The sequence below is a fragment of the Podarcis erhardii genome (assembly GCF_964252035.2).
Source record: "Podarcis erhardii genome assembly, chromosome: 14".
Classification (NCBI taxonomy): Eukaryota; Metazoa; Chordata; class Lepidosauria; order Squamata; family Lacertidae; genus Podarcis; species Podarcis erhardii.
Window position 1 is genome coordinate 34,320,254 of NC_138503.1, and position 23,748 is coordinate 34,344,001.

At 42.4% G+C, this 23,748-nt stretch overlaps 2 protein-coding genes across 31 annotated transcripts in view; both read right to left on the minus strand.

The window, feature by feature from the left end:
- RBFOX1 (RNA binding fox-1 homolog 1) overlaps positions 1–23,748 on the minus strand; it is a 1,493,407-nt gene that overhangs the window by 617,647 nt on the left and 852,012 nt on the right. For 2 of the 30 annotated variants that reach the window (XM_081840268.1, XM_081840274.1), the window contains exon 2: positions 5,117–5,240. The exons of the other annotated variants lie outside the window; for them this stretch is intronic. In XM_081840268.1, the coding sequence (XP_081696394.1) occupies positions 5,117–5,240 (124 nt within the window). The remainder of the gene's footprint in view (positions 1–5,116; positions 5,241–23,748) is intronic. 30 annotated transcript variants of the gene reach the window in all.
- LOC309329678 (uncharacterized protein) overlaps positions 1–23,748 on the minus strand; it is a gene marked incomplete at its 3' end in the record, with an annotated part of 831,621 nt that overhangs the window by 32,599 nt on the left and 775,274 nt on the right. The gene's annotated exons all lie outside the window — the stretch shown is intronic.

The following is a 23,748-nucleotide window of genomic DNA, read 5'->3' on the forward strand; positions in this document are numbered from 1 at the left end:
ACACAATGTCTTTATTGGGACCAATAAAAATGTCACAATATAGTGTGCAAGTTTTTTGACTTCTCCAGACCTCTTAATCAGGGTGAATGTTAAAGAAAGCAGGGGAAGGAGAGGGGGGAATTGTAGTTTAATGTTGATACCATTAAGTCATAATCTTAGAATGGAGTTTAAGCTGAGTTCTACCTGCTTTTAATAATTTCTGTAGTTCGGAACACCTATTCCATTAAACACAGCTTTGTAGGGAATATATATTTTATATTTTCAGGACCATTTAAGAATGCATTCTTCCCCACCATCCTAACTCCATTTCCAGTATGAAGAATGGTTTTCTTTGTGTTGGTGTGTGTTGGGTGTGTGAATGGATCTTTTGGGTAATCATGATGCATTTAAATCTGCTATGAGGGTGATTACATTTTCTTTTTAGTGACATGGTACAAGGCCTTATTTCAAAATCATTCCTTTTTGCACTTTAGCATGTTAAATTTATGAGCGTCATACTGTAGGCTTTTTTTTTTTTGTATTTTTCTCCCCATATTTTAAAAGTGTAACTGCCTTATCAAATATTTAGCTGCCTAATGTCTCAGAGTTTTTTACAACACTGAAAACCACTTTCTCAAAGTAACCATCAAGAAAACTGTGGCCTTGCATCTCTCTCTCTCTCTCTCTCTCTCTCTCTCTCTCTCTCTCTCTGTTTAAACTTGGCTGGACTGCAGCATTTAAACCAAGGTGGAGTGAATGGTGCTTTGTTGGCCACCAACAACTCCCAAAATAAGAGAAACGTATTATCAATATTTAATTGGACAGAGCAGAAATATAACATGCAGTCCGTATTTCTCAAAACGAGAACTATTTTCAGTATATGGCAATTTGTTTTCTAATACATCTTTTACAAACCAGAAGCATTTTCTTCCTTTCATAATACCAGGCTCCTGGCAGTTTAATAGCACCCCCCCCCCAAGACATTTGATAAATCCTTACTTGGGTTCTGTTTCTAGTGAGTTTTTAATACTATTAAGGGTCTGAAATTCATCTTTTTGGGAGTAGGCTTCAAGGGGAGAAAATGCTTTTTACCGCTATATACAACTAAACACATCCAGATTAACACTTTTATATTGCAAAAAGGTCATTTGTTAATTTTTCTTCAGGGTGGTGGTGAAGAATTAATTAGATATTTTATTGAACCAACTATATTAATTTTGACCATATTACATCTATTTTCATAGCTTGTAAAAGGATGAGGAAACTCCAGTCACTTTTCTAAGTTGCATAGGGTGTCTATATCAGTGTGTAGATATAGACACCCTATGCAACTTAGAAAAGTGACTGGAGTTTCCCCCAAAATTCCCCCAAAATTCCTCTCTCTCCCCAAAAATGCATCTCCCTCAATACAGGACATATGATACTACAGATTTGAAACAAACAACAAAAATGCATGTGGTGGTGTATATTTATAGTCGCAAATTTAGAAATAGTAGCTAGAATAGTTCACTTGAGTTTAGATGCAGGAAAAAGTTTTGTCAAGCCTAGCATGTTTGTATGCCTTTTTTATTTTTTAAACTATTTTAATACGATAATGTTACTTCTCGTGTTTTCTCATTGCACCAGCAACCACAAAATTAAGAGTCAAATTTGTTGCTCAGCTCTTAATGTTCTTTATGCTGTGTTATGCCTTATAGGTAAACAAATAAAACTATTACACACCATATTAAATTGAAATACAGCACATTTCACCAGAGTGGAGGAGAGTGTGGTGTGTGCTTGCACTGTCTGCTCTCCAGACAGGGACAGATTTAGGTTTGATGATGCCCTAAGCTTGTGAAGGTAATGGGGCCCTTTATATGTCCAGCTGTCCTTTGTCAACAAAAAAAAAAGTCACTGTTTTTTGTGTTGAATATATGCTATATGGTAATTTATGGTCCTAATAGGTATCTAAAGCCATTTGCACATAACAAAATATGTATTTTATCAAAGTACATCCAGGTGTGGTTTTTTCCTTTATTTTTTTTTTTGGGGGGGGGGCAAGAGAGTTAGGCCCTAAGCTATAGCTTGTTTAGCTTATATGTAAATCTGGCACTGTCTCCAGAAACTAACTGTAGACCAGCAACCTCATTGCTATAGCCTGGGCAGAGTCTGTCCGTGTTCAGGTCATACTTGATTTCATTTTCCCAATGTTCTCTTACCTGGTCATTTTCACCATTTTAAGTTATCTTTGCATGATGTAAATCAACTTTTGGAAATCTAGTGGAATGTAGTGGAAGTTTAGTGTTCATTTTCATGTTAATTGCTTTCAGGGGAAAAGCTCTGTTTGCAATCCCATTAAGCCAGAAAACTGCAGGAGTAAAGTGATGGAAGTCTGGGGAAACAAATACGTACTAAAAGAGTAGGGAGTGGCAAGAGGTCTGAGCCACCCCCCCCCCCCCCGTTGTTCTCTGGTGTGAATGAAACTTAGCCTTGTAGTATATCGGCCAAATGCCATGGTTCCATAATGCAACAGGTAATGCAATGTAAAAAGAATGTGGAAAGACATAGACATAAGCCCCAGGAAAACTAAGAATAATTCCTACTTCTGAATACACCCTGCCTCTGAAAAGCTTGCAGTGATGAAGCTCACCACAAGGGGCGGCTGTTTCTGACAAACCCGAAATAGAGACTTTGATCTGTAAAACAACTCCAAGGTATATTTCCTGCAGATCTACATATGGCCTGGATGTCTGTTAAATGTGAACATTTCAGAGACATGTTCTGGTGTCTCTTGTTGTTCTGAGCAAGGAAATAAATGGTGTAAAATATTTTAAATTTTAATTGTTGTTCTGAGCAAGGAAATAAATGGTGTAAAATATTTTAAATAATTATGACAGAACCCCTTCCTGAATTTCAGATCACACATAGACTACAGTGCTGCTTTGCACAAAAGCAGATATCCCCCCCCCCCCAAGATTCCTTTATTCTCTCTCTCTCTCTGCAAAAGGCCTAGTCACAGAGGACCGCTGTGGCTCAGATTTACTGCCATGCTTCTTAGAGAAACTAGAAAACTAAAACACCTAAATCTTAAAATCTTCCACCATCCTTTCAGACAATACCAGCAAATAGTAGATTGCAGTCTGAGTGAAATAAACATTTGCTGTTTTAACTTCACATTTCCTTAAGAAATTAAATCATACCCAACTGTATTTTGATATTCATATATATGATTTTACGAGAATAAGGTTCATTTCTCCCTGCCAAAGGAAAATAAGGTTAAAAAAAAAAAAAAAAAAAAGAGCCAAGAGACATGGGTGTCCATAGGAATGTAGAGTGGAATGCAAAGTAGAACACTGGCAGTGAGGGGCAGGCCAGTTTCTCACAAAACAATTACAATAATAGCATCGGTACATTTTGCCTTGTATCTCTGGTTCTACAAAGGTCAGAATCTTTTTATTTTAATGAAAGCTGAGAATCGGTACATTATGTTTCACTGGGGGTGGGGGAATAACTGCCCTCTTCCCATCCACCCCTACAGCAGATGCCTAGGCCTATCATTTTGCTTTTAGAGAAGGCAAGAAATATACCACTAACCCCCCCCCACCAAAAAACCCCTTCTTTAAAAGGAAGAAAATCCTGAGAAAGCAAAGAGGCCCCACTTCAAACAATCAATTCCCTCACCATGTGGACTTTAAATACCTTTAAAGTATTGCTGAAAACAGCAAGGTGAGGGTGGGGGGGGGAGAGAGAGAATAGGCGAAGAATTAGTCAATACTTGTGTACCCCGGAATTAATTAAACCGTCAAAGAAATCAATTACGCACCACATCCCCTCCTCTCTTCACAGCCCAAAGTTACTGAAAGCTCAATAGCTCTTCCCATTTCAGAAGAAAACGTTGTGGGTATTTACGAGTTCGGAAACAAATACGGTATCAGAGTTAATGAGGGGCAAACCTTTAAATGTTTGTCAGAGTGGAACACAACAGATAAAGACCGATGTGCCTGGAAGCTGACCAGGGAAGATTCTAAAGGTTGCTTTCCAAGCAGGGCAGCTCGGAGACGACTGTGAAAAAAGAATCCTTACCTCAAGTTGATGTATTATTATTAATGATGGTGTGACAACAGACCCACAGGTCACCACAGATTAAGCCCCCAAGCCGGGTCCTGTCAGATACTAGTTGTGCAATGCAAGAATACTAGTTGTGCAATGCAAGAAGAACAAAGAGAAGGGTGCCGTTTTCTTTGCTCAGCCAGTGTTAGGGTTAGCCAAGCAGAACTATAACCAGCCTGTGGTGACCATATTTATGCACTGGCAAAAACAAAGAACAGTGCCATACCAAAACAAGAAAATGACAAAAAAAATGCCAACAAAACCTTCTTCCCACATGGCCTTCATCACAAAGACCGCTACCACATGGGTAATGTGTGATAGTATGTAATGAATTTTAATATTTTTAACTACTGTAGTGTTGATTGTTGTGCACAGGCATGGTCCTCACAATAAACGGAGGTTGTTGTTGTTGTTGTTGTTGTTGACAAAAAAAAATGGAGGATGGGTGTTGCCTTAAATTGGCAAATTCTAATGTATATGTGCCTTGCAAATATAGAAATAATTACAGGAACTTCAGTAGTACTGCCATACAGCTCAGTATAGTGGGGGGGGGGACTGTGGTCAGTGGGCCAGCTCAGTGTGCTGTCCATTCATGTATGTCTGACCTCATTCATGCCCCTTTCGAGTACTAGCTAAGGCTTCCTACCCCAAGCTCTTCTAATTCACCAAGTGCCCACCTTGTGCATCCATGCAACCAGTGGAGACTAACCCATTTGGGTGAATGGGGCTCTGTCCCACTAACCTCAGTCTGCCCTTAGCCAGCCTCCCTCCTCCTGCCTTCTTAATTGCACCTAGTCCAGAGGGTGGAGCTGTCTATCAACTTCCTCCTCCTTAGTGCAAGTTCAACAAGAAGGAGGATGGAGCCAAAACTAGCATGAGTTGGCTCTGCCTATCATGGACTCTGGTACCACCTACTGTTGGTCTCCCCAACCAACCGGTGGGCACCAGTCACCACAGATTACAATATTGTTTTGGAGCAGTACCCAACTCCACCCCCCAAAAATAAATCAATTAAATAAAAAATGTGAATCCCAATCATACATACATAGATCATCCAAAAGGGGTGGCTGTGGTAAGGGGGTGTCCCTGCCATTACTCCTTCCTCTTCCTTCTTCTGGTCCCCCAGTTCTACTCCTCCTGCTAATTGTAGCAACGAGGAGGTGATAAACCTGGGGAAAGGGGGAAGAAAGGATGGGGGGATGTCACATGCTGGGGGAGAAACAATTAGTACATCGTCTGGAGTCAACAATAGCTGCAAAAGTGGCTCAAAGGGGAATAAACCAGCAGATGGAGAATGATGGCTCAGTGGAGGAGTGGACTCAAACACTATTAACTGGATTGTTGCAATAGGTTTCATGGGAGGGTTGCCCTTGAAGAGGACTTGGAAACTAAAGTTGGTCCAAAGGGCAGTGGCTAGATTGCTGGCTGGGGTTCCCTTCAGATCTCATATAACTCCTGATCCAAAACAGCTGCACTGGTTACCAGTCTGTTTCTGGGCCCACTCCAAGGTGCTCATGTTAGTTACGTGTTTAAAGCCCTAAATGACTCAGGTCAAAAATACCTGAACGACTTCCTCCCCTACTGCAGCCCCTCTTGGGTGTAAAGATAAGCAGAGAATGCCTTTTTGGTTGTTCAACCACCTTCAGAAGCTCAGGGGGTGGCCCTAGAGAAAATGAAGCTCCCTCCCCACAGAGGTACATCTGGCACCTTCATTATACAGGTTCTGGTGAATGGTGGATGCACACATATGGAGGACCAAAGTTTAGCCATATCCACCATGAAGTGTATTGATTAGAACAGGTACGGCTCTCCTGATGTTCTTAGATTACAGCTTCCATTACACTTGGGACACTTTTCATTCTGGCTGGGAGTTGGGAGTTCAACAATATATAGGGCAGGACAGATTCTTCATTCTTGCATTAGGGTTGCAGATTTAGATTGGGGAGACACCCCCCACCCCAAGCTCTTCTTGGATATCACCAACATATTGTCCAAATGATGGTGCCTATCTGAAAGCAGAAACACCACCAATGGAGAAAATGAGAACTCCTGAATGTATTAATGAGCTGTTAATTCATGTGCCTGAGATTGTGGATTTTATTAGTGCCTGTAAATCTCATATGTATCGAAGTCCTGAGATTTCTGAAACTCTTGTAAATTAGCTCTCAGTACTAATGAAACAGTTGTTTAGGTTGTCAAAGGGACTGGATTGTGAAGGATTCTGGTGTTGAAATAATTACTGAACCAAATAATTAAACTATGCTGCAAAATTACTCTTATAGCAATATTTACAGTGTATTTTCCCCTCGCTCTGGCTTTCCCCCCATCTTTCAAAGAAACAAAGCAAAACCCTGAATTACGATGCTTATTACAGATGAAGCTGCACTCGTAATAGTCTTAACCAACAATAAATCCATTGTTCTAAAGTTACACAAAGGCTGGTTTCAAAGTAATTTGTTTTTGCTCTACAATCTATCTAAGCGTCTTCCGGTGCAGACTGTTACATGCATTCTGGAGATTTCAGAAATTTCATAGGTACAATGCTGAACTTCAAATAAGGAAGATTCAATGACATAGTGCTTCCCCACCCTCTCACCTCCCTTTTTTGCCAGGGCCATTATCTGCAACACTCTGTCTGACCTCAGCAACCAGTGCAGAGAGAAATTGTAAGCAAAGAGCTAATGAATGGGAAACACCTTTTTCATACAATCTGAATTTGATAAAGATTTGTTTTTTAATTCTGTCTCATCTCAAAAATGCCTCCTTAATTCCATGCAGAGGAGGGACTGAGGGGAAAAACCCTCCCCCTAAAAGCACAAAAAGAGACAAAGGGTGTCACCAAATAAATTCTACTCAGAATAGACCCATTGAAATGAGTGAATCTAGGGTAGTCATGTCCATCAACTGCAATGGATCTAGGACTAGTGTTGGGTACAAACCAAGGCCACAAAAGGTGCAGACATGCTCCTATCATCAGTTGCACCATCAGCAGGCAGAAAGGCACCTACAACTGACAAATGTTCACTCACTCACAGGCAGAAGCTCCTTGCGTCTCTCCACTTTGCAGATGGAAAGGAGGGTGGGTATTGTATCTTGGCATATAGTGAAATTTCATCATTTTTGAAAGGGGTCGTGTTCAGTGCAGGAGAGGCTGTGCCAGTGCAAAGAGGTACTGAACAGGAAGAACCAATAGTCTCTTATGTATCTCTTTTTTGAGAGGTGGGGGTATTTACTGAAACCTTCCATGGGCACCTTAGAAGATACCAGTGAGCACACGGGTGCCTGTGGGCCTCACATCGGTGATCCCTGTCCTGACGCATATCATTATCTGCATCTGGTGAAGGAACACACATGACAATATTGTAATAGGGCAGTGGCACCACCACCTCACAAAGAAAAAGGAAATATATCAACAAGGGGATAGCTTTTGGGTCAGCATCCACATGTTTATACACAACAAAAAGTGCTCTGAGGGCTACCTATCTAGCACTGGGTTGGATTTGTTTTTAGTTTTTGTTTAAATACTCTTAATCAAAGCATAAAGCTTTGTGCACAGGGAAAGGCTACTTGATGGTTTAATTAACACATCTAGCACCCTCTCTTAATAATAACTGAAGGCATCATGTGGCTCAACTTTGGATCTCCACAGCGGATAAAGACAGAGAAAAATCCCTCAGCTCTTAGTGTGTAATAAAGTGTGTGTGTGTGTGTGTGTAGAGCGTAACAAAATGGAGATTTGTGACATTGCAATGTGAGATACAATCTTTAGCACTGAATCAGGGGGTACAGTTCAATTTCATTCTCGCTGGTTGTTATTGTTGTTTTTCTTTTTTAAATCCTCCAGTCTACTTTTTTTTTTTTTTTAAAGAAAATGCTCATTGTGAAGGACACAGGCCAGTAATAGAGCATTTTATTAATTTATTTATTGCCTGCCCTTCACCCTACAATCCCAAGTCATGTTTACATGTACTGCATTTGGAAGGCCACAGCTTCAATCCCTGCCAATTTCAGTTAAATGGACCTCAGGATGCTGAATAGGGAAAAACTATGGTCTTCCTCAGTAGAAGGCAGGCTCATATCTCCAAAGGAATAAATATTGATGCATATGGAAACTGCAAGAAATCAGCTGGAGACTTATCTTAAGCAGACATACTGAGCTTCCTTGTGACCTTGTGCAAGCAAAGCATGTGCTCTACTACTGAGTTATGGCCCTTCTCCTATTTACCCTTCAGATAAAGCAGCAACCATCCCAGAGTCTCCCTGATCACTGGTTCACTGAGCAGGAGACTGGAATGTCCACAGGACATGGCAATGGCCTCTCAGTGTTAGTCAACTTAGCTGCTCCTGGGAACCAGGGTTCCTGGGAGTGACTTGCTTCAGAGTCCAAGAGCAACCAAGATCTGGCAATGGTCTTCACATATGACTGAACAGGTCCATAATATAATGACAGGTGAGGAAATATCCCTTAGCTTTCTGTACAACCCACAGGTGGACAACCTCCATTGGGCAGGTTTGGGGGTAGATGTGGAGCCATTTTAAGGCCTCTATTCCCCCCCCCCATCTAACTTCCTACCCCACATTTAGGTATCATATGTTTGACATCCTGAGAGATTAGAATAGCTAGAAAGATAGATATACAGACAGACAGACAGACACAGAGAGAGAGAGGGGGGGGCTTGTGGAATACCCCAATTGAGGCTTACCCTCTGCACCCATCTAATCCCAGTGATGAACTTTTCCAAGTACCAAAAACCATCTAGTAGCACGCTTCCACCAGATTTTATTTGGTTTCAGGTTGGAACTGAATTTGTTTTGAACATGTGCAACAGTCTGCACATCAACATGAGTGAGCTCATGTTATCCAATACATGGACACTGCATCATGTGTAGTTTTAATTCCTCTCCCCCCCCCCCCTATCTTTGAATTAGAACTAGGTTGTATTCTTTATTGAAGGCTGCAACTGGTTAGTTTAAATGGATACGTGAAACCCTCTCTATAATTTTGAGAAAATAACACTTTGAAGCCACAGTTGATAGGATTCGTCTATGAGGGGTAGCCGGCATAGTTTTCTCAGACAACTCTATCAGTCCTATCTAGTATAGTCACTGGTGAGAAATGATGGGAGTTGTGGTCATAATCTTCTGGAAGGGTAAAGGTTACCTCCCCTCAAGTTGCAGTACAATTGCTCTAAGTTTCAGGCCTACATTGCAGGAGTAAGGCCTAACAGTTTGTGTGAACATCCATTGCGTGGACAGGTGGAGTCCCCAGATCCCGAGCGGTCCCCCCCCCCCGTCATGTGGAATAACGACTCAAGACAAAGTGCTATGGGATTAAATTGGCCACAACTTTATTAAATTTCAAATGTGGGTAGACCTTCGCTCAGGCATTGGGCGTTCTCCCTCCCCAGTCCCCAGCCAGGGACCTAGGGAGCATCAGGGTTATCCAGTGGGGGGGGGATGGGCCGGCTCTGGAGAACATATGTTCATGCAGAGATAGCCACCCCCGTTACGCCGCCGCCGCAGGGGAGAGCAATGACGACCTTTCGGCGTACAGTCAAAGCCTCCCTTCAGAAACACCTTTAACGGGGAACCCTGGTATCGCCGCCGCAAAGAGGAAGATGGACTAAAGGATTCTGCCCAAGGCCTGATACCGCCAAAGTTGTGAAGTTTTGCTACGGGAAAGGCGAAATGGGCCAATGCAGGGAAATTCCTTTCCGGCCCTTTAACAGCGACCTTAATGTAGCAGCGCCCGCATACCTGTGAAGAAAAGTTAACCTGCAAAACAAGGCATTAACTGAGGGTGGGTAGGGTGGGAGAAGCTCTGGAGCCAAGTGAGGATTCCCAGGTAAGATCCTCCCTCTATTGTGTGGGCAGGTAATCCCTCCCCCACCTGGCCTGATCTCCTTGGCAACGCTTCCCCCAGGTGGGATTGGACAACTGACTGGGGTAGGCGGAGACCTCCAGGTATCCCACCTGAGGGAAGGCAAAGCCAAGACTATGCTGATGGAGCCACTCGAGATCTAGGGGCTGAGCATGTCCATGCAAAGGGCGCCCCCCGTTTTAAGCGGGGAGCAGTCATTTCTGTTAAAGGTATATGTGTTGACTCCAAAAAAATGTCCTTATGGTTGAACTTTAGTTGATTTTATGTATGTTTTTTCTCAGTTCTGTTCATGGGTTTTGTATGTTTTTGGTTGCTTGTTATTTTAACTGATTTTTAACTGTGAGGTGAAGTCTGGGATAAAAGCATAATAAATGAATAAATAAAATAATTGTGCACCCTGAGGTTGAGGACTGTGGGTAGGGTTTGGGTGTGAGCAACTTTTCACTTTTCTTTGCCTGTGGAGAGGAGTGTGCTAGTGGTGCTGGGAGGTGTCATGAGTGGGCAGAAAGCTAGTAATGCAAGTTCTCAAGAGAAAAGCCCTGAAGCACCACCATGCTTCAGGTGTGGGAAACCTACAGCTTTGGCTCCCCTGCCGAATCCATAGACTTGCAAATCCCCTGAGTGACTGATTCTCAAGCCTGGAGGCTCTCAGAGACATGGAAATGGAATTGCCACCTGTCTTCTGTACTGAGCTGGGAGAGCTTGTGATGCAGTGGTGGTTCTGCCTCCCCTCTTCTCCCAAGCTCCCACCAGCATGAGTGTGACGTGAGTCAACAAGGTACAGGGTTAATGGAAAGGGGGGGGGGGTTAAGAAGGGGGGCTGGAGAAAGAGAGAGACATCAAGAAAGAGAGAGTGGGAGAGGAGAGGAGATGGCTCTACAAATGTTCTAGATGAAAACATAGCAGCCAGAGTCATTCTGGGGGCAAACCCCAAAAGATTTTTGAGGGGGTTGACCAGTGTGGTGGCATCTGAATAAAAAAAGGTCAAAAAGGTAAGGTGGAGCATTTACAGCAACTATTCACACACTGAGTCATAATTTAAACACAGAAGCATTTTATTGCTTTGCACTGTGGTTATCAGATACTGATTATGTTCTTATGCTGTTTATATGACTGGTTAAAAACATACAATTGCATGATTTAGACTAGGTCCTTTGGAAAGAAGTCTTTAAAACTTAACTGCGGCACTCAGGAAGTGGATAATACATGGCATATCCTGTTTGTTTGTTTGTTTGTTTGTGTGTGTGTGTGTGTGTGCACTATGTACATCACACAAAACTGTATATACAAAAGGAGAGTGCATATATTTCAATATCTGAATGTATAAAATATGAGTGTATATACCTATGTCTGCATTATTCATAGACATGACTTTTAATCTTTGTCAGAAATGCTACTGTAAATCCTGGAGTGTGAAAGGAGACACAAATTATGTTAATAGCAAAGCTTTGTGATCACATTTTGTTTTCCTTGCCTGAAAAATCTTATCTTTCTGTTTCATTGTTTGCTTGTTTGTTGTTGCTGTTATGTCTCAGTTTTCAGTATCTATCTCCCTAGAAATTAATGTTTTTCCCCTGCTATTTTGCTGATCATTCCAACAAAAAGATGGAGATATTTTGAAAGCATACAGTTCCTTCTTCCTTTTTTCTGCACAGAGCATATTTTTCCCCCTTGGGAAACCCTAATGAGAACATACGGGCTTAAACCTGAACTGGAAAGCTTCATGATTTCCCACAAATTAATCACACCACCACATCGAGGCAATTACAGCGATTGAGCTAATCATATCTACACCTTGCATGAAATTAGCTGGCAGGAGACCTTAAGCTTGCAGGGAGCTAGACAGAAAGAGGTTAACTTTGCAGAAATCATCTCTCTCCCAAACCTTTGATGCTAAGAACCACACTGATTTTCAAGGAGAAACAGAGCCTGAAAACTTTAAAAGGCTGCACAGGTAACAAGAAAATGGGGGTGGCGGCCTTAAGTTTTCATTGTTGCCATTACCCCCAACTCTCCATAACTTTGCAAGTCTGAAATGTGTGATAGGGAGATTTGGAAGGGTGATTGATTAAAATGCCCCCCCTCTTCTTGCATGTGTGCTGATATTTAATGTCAAAAAAGGAGGAAGCACATCGAAGTGTGTGTGTGACATGTTCATTAGATCAGCTTTTGACAGGCTGCTAAACGGTAGTTCAGAATGAAGAGCAAAAAAAAGAGAGGGAAAGAAAGAAGACCTTCCCGTCATTAATTACCCAAACATGCACAGCATTGAGCTGAAGACTGGGGAATGGGAAGCAAAGTGCTGACTCCACAGGATTTACACGCCAGCGACTCCACTGCCTTTCCCAATTTGCAGGAGAATAGGAAATCATGAACAATTGATATGCCCTGTTAGCTCCTATCATAGGGAGGTAACTCTCCCATAGCCTAAGGGGTACCTGATACACTTTAACACTGAAAAATAAAAGGTAATGTGCTTGGCAAAAATTGGGAGGGAGACTGTGTGGAGGCAGAAAGAAGAGAGCGGGGGGGGGGGGGGACCTAACCTGGGAGTCTTGAAGCAGGTTTGAATTGTAGCACATGAGACAGAGGGAGAAAGTGAGCAGGGAGAGCACAAGAAAGGGTGCCAAGATACTAATTTTGCAATTTTGGTTGTGTCCAATGAGTCAGGCATTTGTGAAACTAACCATGTAAATGGGGAAATGGCTTAACTCCTCTCTGCAGCTTAATGCCTTATTCCCTGCTTCCCTCCCACCCTGCCCCAATAACCTCTTCTTTTTTTGAGGGGGGGGGGTGGGAAGGATCTGCTGGGTTCCTTTGTTCCCCTGCATAATGCAGTTACTTTCCCCAGCTTAATCCTCTAGAGAAAACTAATCAAGAATGGATAAAGCTTTCCCTCTTCATGGAAGAGTTCCCCCCACCCCGCTGCCCCATTTGTTCTATTTTGCGAACAAGACTGGCAGTGCCAGCAAAGCTTGTAGAGCTAAATGTTTCAAGATTGTTCCAAGCAAATTGAGCTAGCAGGTCAATGCTGTGTGCGGCGGTGGCTGCTGCTGGTATTTGCGGTTAACAGAATCCAGCTCTTTTGCATGTGCGTTCTGATGCTTTGGGTGTTTCGTGTTCAAGCAGTACAGCTGCAGGTTTCACTGGGGTGTTGTAAACAGCTCCCCAAATCTACAAGCGAAAACACCAAGGGAAATGTAGTTTCGCAAGGACGTAGGAAGCTGCCTGATATTGTGTTGGATTGGCCCATCTAAGCTCAGTACACTGCACGTCTACACTGTTCAGGAGCTCAATTCTCCAGGGTTTTAAGCAGGGAGTCTCTCCCAGCCTTACTTTGAGATGCTGGTAACTGTACCAGGACTTTCTGCATGCAGAGCAGATGCTCTGTCACTGAGCTACAGTCCTTTACAACATCAAATCAGACCACTGACCCATCTGCCTCAGTATATTACAGCCGTAACAGAGTGGTCCTGTTTCCCGCTTTACTGAGCACATATGAAGGCATCCTCTGTTTGAAGCAAAGCCCAGTCCAAATCAGGATTAATGATTTACATTCCAACAAAACCAGGGAAAGAAATTGCTGGCGTCTGGTTATTCATCTCATGTCCAGAACGGAAATCAATCCAGCAGATACAATCAGTACTCAGTCTTGTTGTTGTTTTCAGTTAAAAAACAATACATATCAATGCATCAATACCGTTTGCACTGTGTCCTTCTGCATCAAAATGAGTGGTGAGGAATAATTTAATGATAATGTAATTAATCACAAAATTTCCCATGGCAGGCAGAGAAACAAAGAACATAGGTTTTTGTTTTTTTTTGCCAGAAGCTGAACTTGCAGTGTAAGGGAAACAGTGTTGCATGTGTTGAACACAGGTTGGAATGGAAATTGATGTGCTCATTGGAGCCAATCGGTGTGAAAGGAGGTGACCGACTTCTAGGGCCACTGGAGAAGGCGTGCAGGAAGAACACCGAGGAGTTGTTCAGTATGCTCCAAAGCTCGGCATTTAGGAACATGAAAAACACAAGCGGCTTTGGTTTCAAGAGAAAGGTGTGTGAGTTCTGTTATGCACAATGGAAGTTCAAGGGAAATACAACTTCACTCACTCCAAAAGATGGTATTAAGGTAAAGGTAAAGGGACCACTGACCATTAGGTCCAGTCGTGACCGACTCTGGGGTTGCAGCACTCATCTCGCTTTATTGGCCGAGGAAGCCAGCGTACAGCTTCCAGGTCATGTGGCCAGCATGGCTAAGCTGCTTCTGGCGAACCAGAGCAGTGCACAGAAACGCCGTTTACATTCCTGCCAGGGCGGTACCTATTTATCTACTTACACTTTGATGTGCTTTCAAACTGCTAGGTTGGCAGGAGCAGGGACCGAGCAATGGGAGCTCACCCCGTCGCAGGGATTCGAACCGCCGACCTTCTGATCGGCAAGTCCTAAGCTCTGTGGTTTAACCCACAGCGCCACCCACGTCCCACCAAAAGATGGTATTAGAACACTCCAAATCATTTGACTATGTACATATGTGCACAGGAAATGGTGGATCTAGTTGAAAGGCAACACATTGCATTTGTTGTGATAATCCCTAATTATTAAAAGGTAAAGGTACCCCTGCCCGTTCGGGCCAGTCTTGCCAGACCCTAGGGTTGTGCGCTCATCTCACTCTATAGGCTGGGAGCCAGCTCTGTCCGCAGACACTTCCAGGTCATGTAGCCAGCGTGACAAGCTGCATCTGGCGAGCCAGCGCAGCACACGGAACGCCGTTTACCTTCCTGCTGGTAAGCGGTCCCTATTTATCTACTTGCACCTGGAGGTGCTTTCGAACTGCTAGGTTGGCAGGCGCTGGGACCAAACGACGAGAGTGCACCCCGCTGCGGGGATTCGAACCACTGACCATGCGATCAGCAAGTCCTAGGCGCTGAGGTTTTACCCACAGCGCCACCCGCGTCCCATCCTAATTATTACTATTGTATAATTATAACATTATTGTATAATAATGGAAGGAGCCACGGCTGTGAGGGGTGCGGTTGTGACCGTGACTATCATGAAGCGATTCTGCACTTTTGAAATTGCTACTACATTACTGGTGACAACCCAGCACACACCAGGTTCATAAACAATAAAAGAAGAAGCAAAGTAATCATAACACTAAACACAATTATAGCTAATAATCTCACCTCCTAAAAATACGGAAAGGCTAATTAAGTTAGCAAGCTACAAAATAGGTCAGCCTTATTTTCTGAAGCTTGTGACAGTATTACCATTCATGAAATTTTATTTCACGGGTTATCTGCTCAGAGAGCTTCAACTGGTTTCTCTATCCATGTTTCATAAGGGCAAAGATCATTTCAATTTCCAGTGAATTTCTCCCTTACAGTGCAATTTTTCAGCTCCCAACTTCCTTCAGAATGGCCCTTGATTTTTTTTTTTGGGGGGGGGGTCTCCTTGTCCTCTTTATCTGAATTATGTCTGCAGATCTCAGATGGCACAAGTACTTCTCTGGCTTCTCTATGGACTGCACAGAGAGAGAAACCAACCCTAACAGAATTCATACTAGGAACTCATTTTCCTCAGTGTGGATCTCTGACCTAAAGGAAGGGGTGCACAAAGAGGGGGAGATGGCAATTGCACATGGTACAGAATTAAGCAAGTGAATGGTTCAATCAATTTGGGGAGGGAAATCACTTGCATATTGTCTCAAATGGCCGGGATAGACTGCAGTTAGGTGTCTTTTATAAATTAATAAAGCAAACAAAGACATAAAGTAATGAGCCAGGGAATATTTTCATGTTGCTCTGAAATACATTTGACTGATTTATAGGGCCTAAGAAGCATATTCAACAAGGACACAGTGTCTAGTCCAGCACATTATTCTCACAGTGACTAACCATATGCCTATGGGAAGCTTGCAAACAAGCCATGAGTGCAACAGCACTCTTCCCATTTGTGGTATTTAGATGCATAATGCTTCCAGCAGTGGGGGTAGGACATAGTCATGGTGGCTCATAGCCACTGATGACAAGAAACCAGACATTCTTTATAGTCACACCTATTTAGGAATGACTCAAGGGAAGGATTTGCAGTGCAATCTGATTGTGTGTGTGTGTGTGTGAGAGAGAGAGAGAGAGAGAGACAGACAGACAGACAGACAGACAGACAGACAGACACTGGTGGCTCTCCTGCCTTATCCAAATATCCCTGCCTGACTTTAGCTGGCAAGGTAGAAGTAAGGGCAGGGGGAAACTGCATTAGTGCTGGGCTGAAAGCTGTTCCCCGATTATGTAGGGCCATCCAATCCTTTGCAAATCAGAGAGTAGTTTTCTGCATCTTTTGCAGGTGGAGAGCAAAGTTTCAGAAAGTTTTAGAGAGGAGGCTTACTTATTCACCTTATTTGAATGTATAATGTTACATGGTACTATGAGAGTTCTGTGTAGTAGCAAGCTGTATTCTAACTCTGTCTACTCAGATGTCCTACTGATTTTAATGAACTTACGAGAAGACAGAAGGATCTGGCCAGTGGCCCATCTAGTCCAACATCCTGGTCTCACAGTGCCCAAGGAGATGTCTATGGGAAGCTCAAAAGCAGCACCTGGCCACAAAAGCAAACTTCCTTCCTGTGTTTTCCAGCAACTGACATTCAAAGGCATACTGCATTTAACAGCAGAGACCTACTCCCAGGTAAGTGATGTCAAGATTGCAGCCTAGGTTTGTGTTCAACTCCATCCAGGTCAGGCCATCTCACCTCCCAGACATGGGAACCTAGGACATATAACACCTCTTGTCTTCTCAGGATTCAGCTTCTATTTATTGGCCTGCATCCAACCCATCACTGCCTCCAAGCATTGGCTGAACACCTCAACTGCCTCTCCTGATTAAGATGGAACGGAGAGAAAGAGTTGGGTGACATCTGCATATGGATGTCACTTCACTCCAAACCTCCTGATGACAGCTCCCAGAGGCTTCACACAAATGTTAAATAGCATGGGGGACAAAATGGAAGGATGGGACACCACAGGACAACTCCCATGGTGCTGAACAAAAGCCTCTCATGTCTGCTTTCTGGAGGTAATAGATGAACAAATGAAGTACCATACCCCCAATCCACATGTCCCTGAGATGCCTCAGAAGAATAGTATCAAAAGCCACCAAGAGATCAAGGAGAATGAGCAGGGTTGTACTCATCAATAAGGGTGATGAAGGCAGTTTCAGTGCTGTGAACAAGCCTAAAACTATTATTTTATATTTCTGTGCAAAGTTTCTTTTTGAATAATGGTCATTGACCTTGATATAGAGATCGATAGATTGAAAGATTGGTGTATTTCCCCCCTGTGGTCTAGCTTTCTTTTCACCTGCACCCTTCCTGCAATTACTGGAAGTTCCTCCTTTTCTTAACTTGAACAAAAGTAATCCCTGCCACCACTATGGGCACAGATTGGAGGCATGGATTCTTATTATTTCTTTAGAAAGTAAACCCATGCTGATTATTCCTTCTTTCCCAAAGGAAGTTGCCAGTGCTAATGAGTGTGTTAGAATGAAATTCCAGAACACTGCCAACCTGGGGCATTTAACGAATCAGTGCCATTTAAATATTTCTGTAATTCTCAGAATAGGAATGAATGTGGATATAATTGTATTTAATAAGTAAAATGATAATCTGAATAATTTACTACAGAAAAGTAATTACGAACATTCACTTGTAAAAAGATAGAAAAGGAAAAAGTTTCCCCCTCTTCCCCCATATTCAAAATTGCTCAGAATAGATTACATGCTTTAGTAATCTAAGAAATCATAAAATGATTACAATTAAGGGATTGGTTAATAATATATACTGTGTTTAGTAACTTTATGGGGCACTGAATTCATTTCCATTTTAATTGTGAAAATGATACACTGGAGTAGCGTCTGCCAAATTACTCATTTGGATGCTTAGAAAAGTGAGGCAGCCTCAGTCTCTCAATTATGACCTGTAACGATGCCCATATTTTTACGGCCGAAAATTAGGAAACTATTGAATTATATTTACAGTTGCACTAAAATGTAATGTGATTGTTTTGAGTCTGTTTCCTCCCACATTCTCTCCTAACATTGTCAGTAACAACTATGACTTTGTTAATGTGTCACAGTTCAAATAATTAACGGAGTTCACAGGGATCATGCCTTTACTGATCATGTGAAAAAAAATAAATTGTGGTGGTATTTCAGTGTACAGTTTTCTCCTGCTATTTTCACAGGTGAATCATGGGGGGAACAGAAGCCCTCATGCACATAAAGGATGGTGACATGTCTTATGTTGTTTGCTACTATGTCACACCACACCCACCGATGTGAGTGAAATGTCAGTGTGACATGGCAGCATATCAGTCGAAAAGCTACAGTTCCATAATGCAACAGGCAATGCAGTATAAAAGGAACATGAAATGCTTAGAAAGTTGAGGTACTTTTAATCTGTTTTAGTATGTTTACCTATGCAAGTTTAAAGTAGGGTTGTAATTTTGCAGCTTTCTCTTTTGCAAACTGCTTAGAGTTTTTTGTTTACAACCAAGCTGTGTATAAATTTTATGAAATAAATAAACTGGGGCAGAAGTGCTAGCATTATAACTAGGCAAACTAATGCAATATTCTCAATGTCTGAAGGCACATAGAGTGGTCCCAAACACCTTGAAGTAGGCCATCATGAATTCACTCCTTCACAGGCTCCTGCATGAACCAGTTCAACTGTTGAGCTCCGAATTCCTGAAATATTGTCATTATTCAGCCTGCAGTAGACTGCCTTTACCCATTTATACAATATGTGCAATGACTATGGTACCAGTGGGAACTGTATAGTAGGAGTCACTTTTTTTTCAGCCCGTAAGAAAATATAGCATATTCTTTTCTTATGTTAGTGACTTACTGCTTCTCTCCTAGTTCCCCCATCCAATTTATGCTGGGGTATACTCCCACACAATGGGTTGTATTCAAAGTAGCACTAAGTATAATGAAACATCAAAACAAGGATTTCAGTTTGCTTAGTAGGACTTCCCCCCCCCCTCACCTCCTACTGCCCCCCCCCATATTTTCTGAAGGTTCCCCCCGGAACCTCCAGAACAAATTTGAAAAGGGTGGTGGAAAGGTGAAAGTCAAATTGCACTAGTGGCAGTTCTTGCACTGATGGGACACAGTAGTAGAATACTGTTTGTGAATGTGTTCATTCTGCATTCATACTGATAAAGTTTGGTTTTGGAATCAGACCCAGACATGTATCCAAAACCATTTGTTCCTTCATCAAATACTAACTACAGTATGATCTAGGCTGTACAGCTTCTTTGCTCAGGTTTCTACAAAAACAGTAGTTGTGGGAACTGAATATACGCCTTGTGAAGTAAACAAAGCAACAGACTGACACAAACATGTGTGCGCATACACCCATGCATACACACACACAAACATAAATGCCACACACAAGTTTAGAAAACTTTCACAAGTCCTGTGTTGCTTGTGTGTTGCCAAGTAATTATTTCCAGTTCCACCATTAACCCCATTGACTCCATCAAGGCAGAATGGCTGAAATTGCACTTCTCAAACACTTTGGTACTTGAAACATTGACAGACTCAATAAACCCCCTGAAATGTAACATGCTGCTGCTGTCTACAGAACAGCTGTGGGCGCAAATAGCTTCCTTTTAATATGGACAGAAAGGCCAAGTGAAATTTTAATCAGACAGACAAGGCAGCTCTCTGAGAATACTAAAATGCCAAATCTTCTCAGTTATTGTAAAGGGGGGGGGGCTTTCTTAGATCTGTAAACCACTTTTGTTAGCTATCAATTGACCATATTTTCAAGATCCCCCCCTACCACCACCCCACCTTAAGTTTGTTTTAATTAACACTAAAGCGTTCAAATGAACAATCTGAGGGAGCCGATTTTCTACTACCTAAAGAGGGATATAGACTGTTACTTTCCCACCTAGTCCTTGAGCCTAATCAGGTCTGAAATTGATGGCAATTTGGTTTGGTAATATGTTTTCCCCCAAAACCACATCCATCTGCCCCACATCTGATGCCATATGTGATACCAGTTTTGAGGCAGGTAAGGGAGTGGCTATGAAGACACAGTTAAGGAGCTAAAAGCAAACTCCAAAGTGTTTATTTGTAAGCAGGACTCATTGACAGGGCCAATCAACTGATTAGAGCTGTCAGTAAGTTCCTTTTTGTTACTCTGCATTGGTTCTGGTTCCACCTATTATTGGTTTCCCTGCCTTCAGCCCTACCAGTCCCTATGGCCACTAGTCACCACAGCTACAGCCCTTTCCCAGTGGTTGAAGAGGACAAAATACTTTATTAATTTTTTGTGGGGGGGGGGGAGGATTGGCAAATCTGTGATTTTTTTGTTCTTTCAGTTTCTAATCAGCTTTTTACTGTGAATTTATCCTAATATACACAAGTTTGTATGCATTTCCCCTAATTTATATACATCTTTGCAGAACAAAAATGCATTTGCTTATGTTTTCTTCACCAAAACATGCATCTTCTATGCACACTTTACCCTAGTGTGTTTTTGTACACATTAATCGGCTGTAGGAATTGCACTGCAAAATCTGGAGATGTGTGAATGTTAAAGGTTAGCTGTGTGATGTGTACTCAATTGATTTTTCTCTCCCATCCATAATGGTGAATAACATGGTCTCAAGAAGCTTGTAAAGATTCCAAGAACGGGACCACTGTCAATAGCATTTGCTTAGTTCTACACATTAATTTTAAAAAGACTGCAAGAAGAGCTAATGACATTTTAAATAAGTCCAACACCACAAACAGAACACTCAGGCTTCTTGACATATAACATTTACAAAATGGTCTTACAAACCACTGCCCCTTTGGACAGCCAATGTAGAACGGCTCACAGAATGTACCTTTCACCATGAGCATGGAGGCCTGTTAAAGTCATGTTTAAATGTCATTTTCAAACTCTTCTAAAAGGTATGGTACTGCTGTGATATTGTAATTCTCAAAGGAAAACAAGGCATTCCAGAAAGGTGTCTCTCTGTTACATGTTCACCTGGGCTCATTATTTAAAGTAGTAATTACCATATGGGCTGGGGGAGCTGGGAAAAGCAAACAAATTTAACACTTAAGGGTTGCAGCAAGCACAATGGGCCCACTACCCTTGGAGGAGGGGTCCTGTCGTATTTCTGAGGGTCCCATGGCTCTAGGATTGTCTAATTCTCTGTGATCTATGTGTTGGTTGTGACTGGAGCATTCATTCATTCATTCCTAAACAAGAGACACAAGGCAATGACCAGCTCTCTGAGACTGAGAGTACCCATTATGACTCATCCTGCTGTGACATTACCATCGTCCCAAGGCCAGAGCCAGGGTTGTGTATGCTGAGCCCCTAATTAAACCCAGCCTCTTGCCTTCTTATTTCTTCTTACAATTCCATACTTTGCAACTTTTTGTGGGGTGGGGGACAAATACACATTTTGGTGAAATGTATATCAAATGACCAATGATGGACAGTGCTTTAATGTGAAAATTATTGATCAATGTACCATGGGTGTTAGGACAAATTGGCTGCCACAAGCAGAAAAAAACAGATTTGTTGGCGCTTCTCCATGTGCCTCCTCCACATGAGGTGTGGGAGGTGGCAACAAGAAACTGGGCCTTTTCTTCAGTGGCTTCCTGTTTGTGGAACATTCCCCTCAGGCATGTTCATCTAGCATCTTCATTATATATATTTTAGGTGCTAGGCAAAAACATTAAACTGGCCCTTAGGCTGATTAACAGCCTTCCAAAATGTGTTTGTGGGATTGGGGGGGTATTGTTTTGCTGTTCTGCTTATTTATGCTTTTATTTTTATCTTGTGAACTGCCCTGAGAGAACAGTTGATGAAGGGTGGTATATACATCTAATAAAATAAATACTCTGTACTGTTGAGTATTGTCACACACACAAAAGTCTTGGGTTTAGTCAATGAGCAAACATAAGCTAAAATAAAATAAAGTAAAAGGAGACTGTTAGAGCAAGAGGTAAGAGTTATAGCTCAATGGTAGAACATGAGCCTTACATGTAGAACATTCCAAATTCAGTCCCCAGCAACTCCAAGCTGGGCTGAGGGTGACCTCCTGCCTGAAACACTAGAGAACTGCTGCCAGTCAGTGTAGACAGCACTGAGCCAGATGGACCAATGATCTGACTCACTTATCAGCTTCTTATGACCACTGATCTTCAGTGCGCATTGTCAGGAGAGTGATAAGTGTGTTCTAGGTCAAACACATTTCTTCCATTGGGGTAATGAAGGTTTCCTCAACAGGCCTGATCAGAGCTCTGAAGGAATCAAAGATGTCCTCTAAAACATAGCTCAGAGCTCTGTATGCAATGCTGTGCTTCCAAGGAAGATGAAATCAATATGGAGAGTGCTCTTTGAAGGTAGAAACTTTGAAAACCTCTGGCCTAGAGTTTCAAGAGGAGCTGCTGTGCTGTGCCAATTTTCAGAGTCGCCAGTGCTGAGCCAGACAGATATCAACAGTCAACTTCAGCATCTGGCAATTTGCATCCCCCTGTGTCTCATGTCCTGATTTGGGAACCAAACGTGTGATTTATTAGCTCTAAAGACTGGTGTCTCAGAGACGGCAATCAATGCAGAGGTGGCGATGGGCAGCAAGAGGGAGAGAACCTGCAGGAGAGAGACCCCTGCAGTTGCATGGCGGCACGGCTGCTAGAATGATTAAAAGTAACTAATCACTCTAGGAAGTGGGAGGAACATTTGGACAGGAGCTAACAACATATGGTACAAGATCTGGGCCTGCCCCGGGGCAAGAAATGTTCAGTCCCTCCAGCTTTTTCTCCAGAGGGTTTGGAGTTTTAATTATACGGTATTTTCAAAACACTTTGCAGATTAATCACCACCACCACACCTGAGAATGGTAAATATTGTTATCTCAAATTTTGCAGTGGGAGATGCAAAAGGCATAAAAGCATACGGCAAAGTTACTCTCCCTGTTGCTGTGTTGCAAAACAGTGGCCAGGTTAAGATTATAAGATTTTAATGGTAGCATATTCATTTTAAAGTTGCATTCACATCAAATATTTTTATTCAAGTTTGGGTTGACATTAGGGCGAGATGATTTCTGCAAGCATTTTAATCACTTTCTAAAGGTATCCTACCAACCCTTGTTTAAGTAAAGGTAAAAGGACCCCTGACCATTAGGTCCAGTCGTGGCCGACTCTAGGGTTGCGGCGCTCATCTCGCTTTACTGGCTGAGGGAGCCGGCGTACAGCTTCCGGGTCATGTGGCCAGCATGACTAAGCCGCTTCTGGCAAACCAGAGCAGCACATGGAAATGCCGTTTACGCTCACGCCGGAGTGGTACCTATTTATCTACTTGTACTTTGACGTGCTTTTGAACTGCTAGGTTGGCAGGAGCAGGGACCAAGCAACTGGAGCTCACCTTGTCGCGGGGATTCGAACCGCCAACCTTCTGATCGGCAAGTCCTAGGCTCTGTGGTTTAAAAGGTAAACCCTTGTTTACCTTTTAGGTATTAATGCAAACTCTACCCCGGTATATGCATTTGTGCACACATTACTGAGGTGGAGAACTGAATTGCAAAATTCAGACGAGTGCAAATTTCACAGCATGTGTTTCAGTTTGCATATTGTTTTGGAAAATACTAATTGGGTAAATTCACATTTTAATGCAAACTGAACTAAATTCCTCCTCATCCCTAATTCAGAGTCAAGCTGCCTCCAACTGTAGAGGTAGTATAGTAAGGATGGCTAGAAGCTAGTAATGTTTCTTCCAGTATGAGCTTATC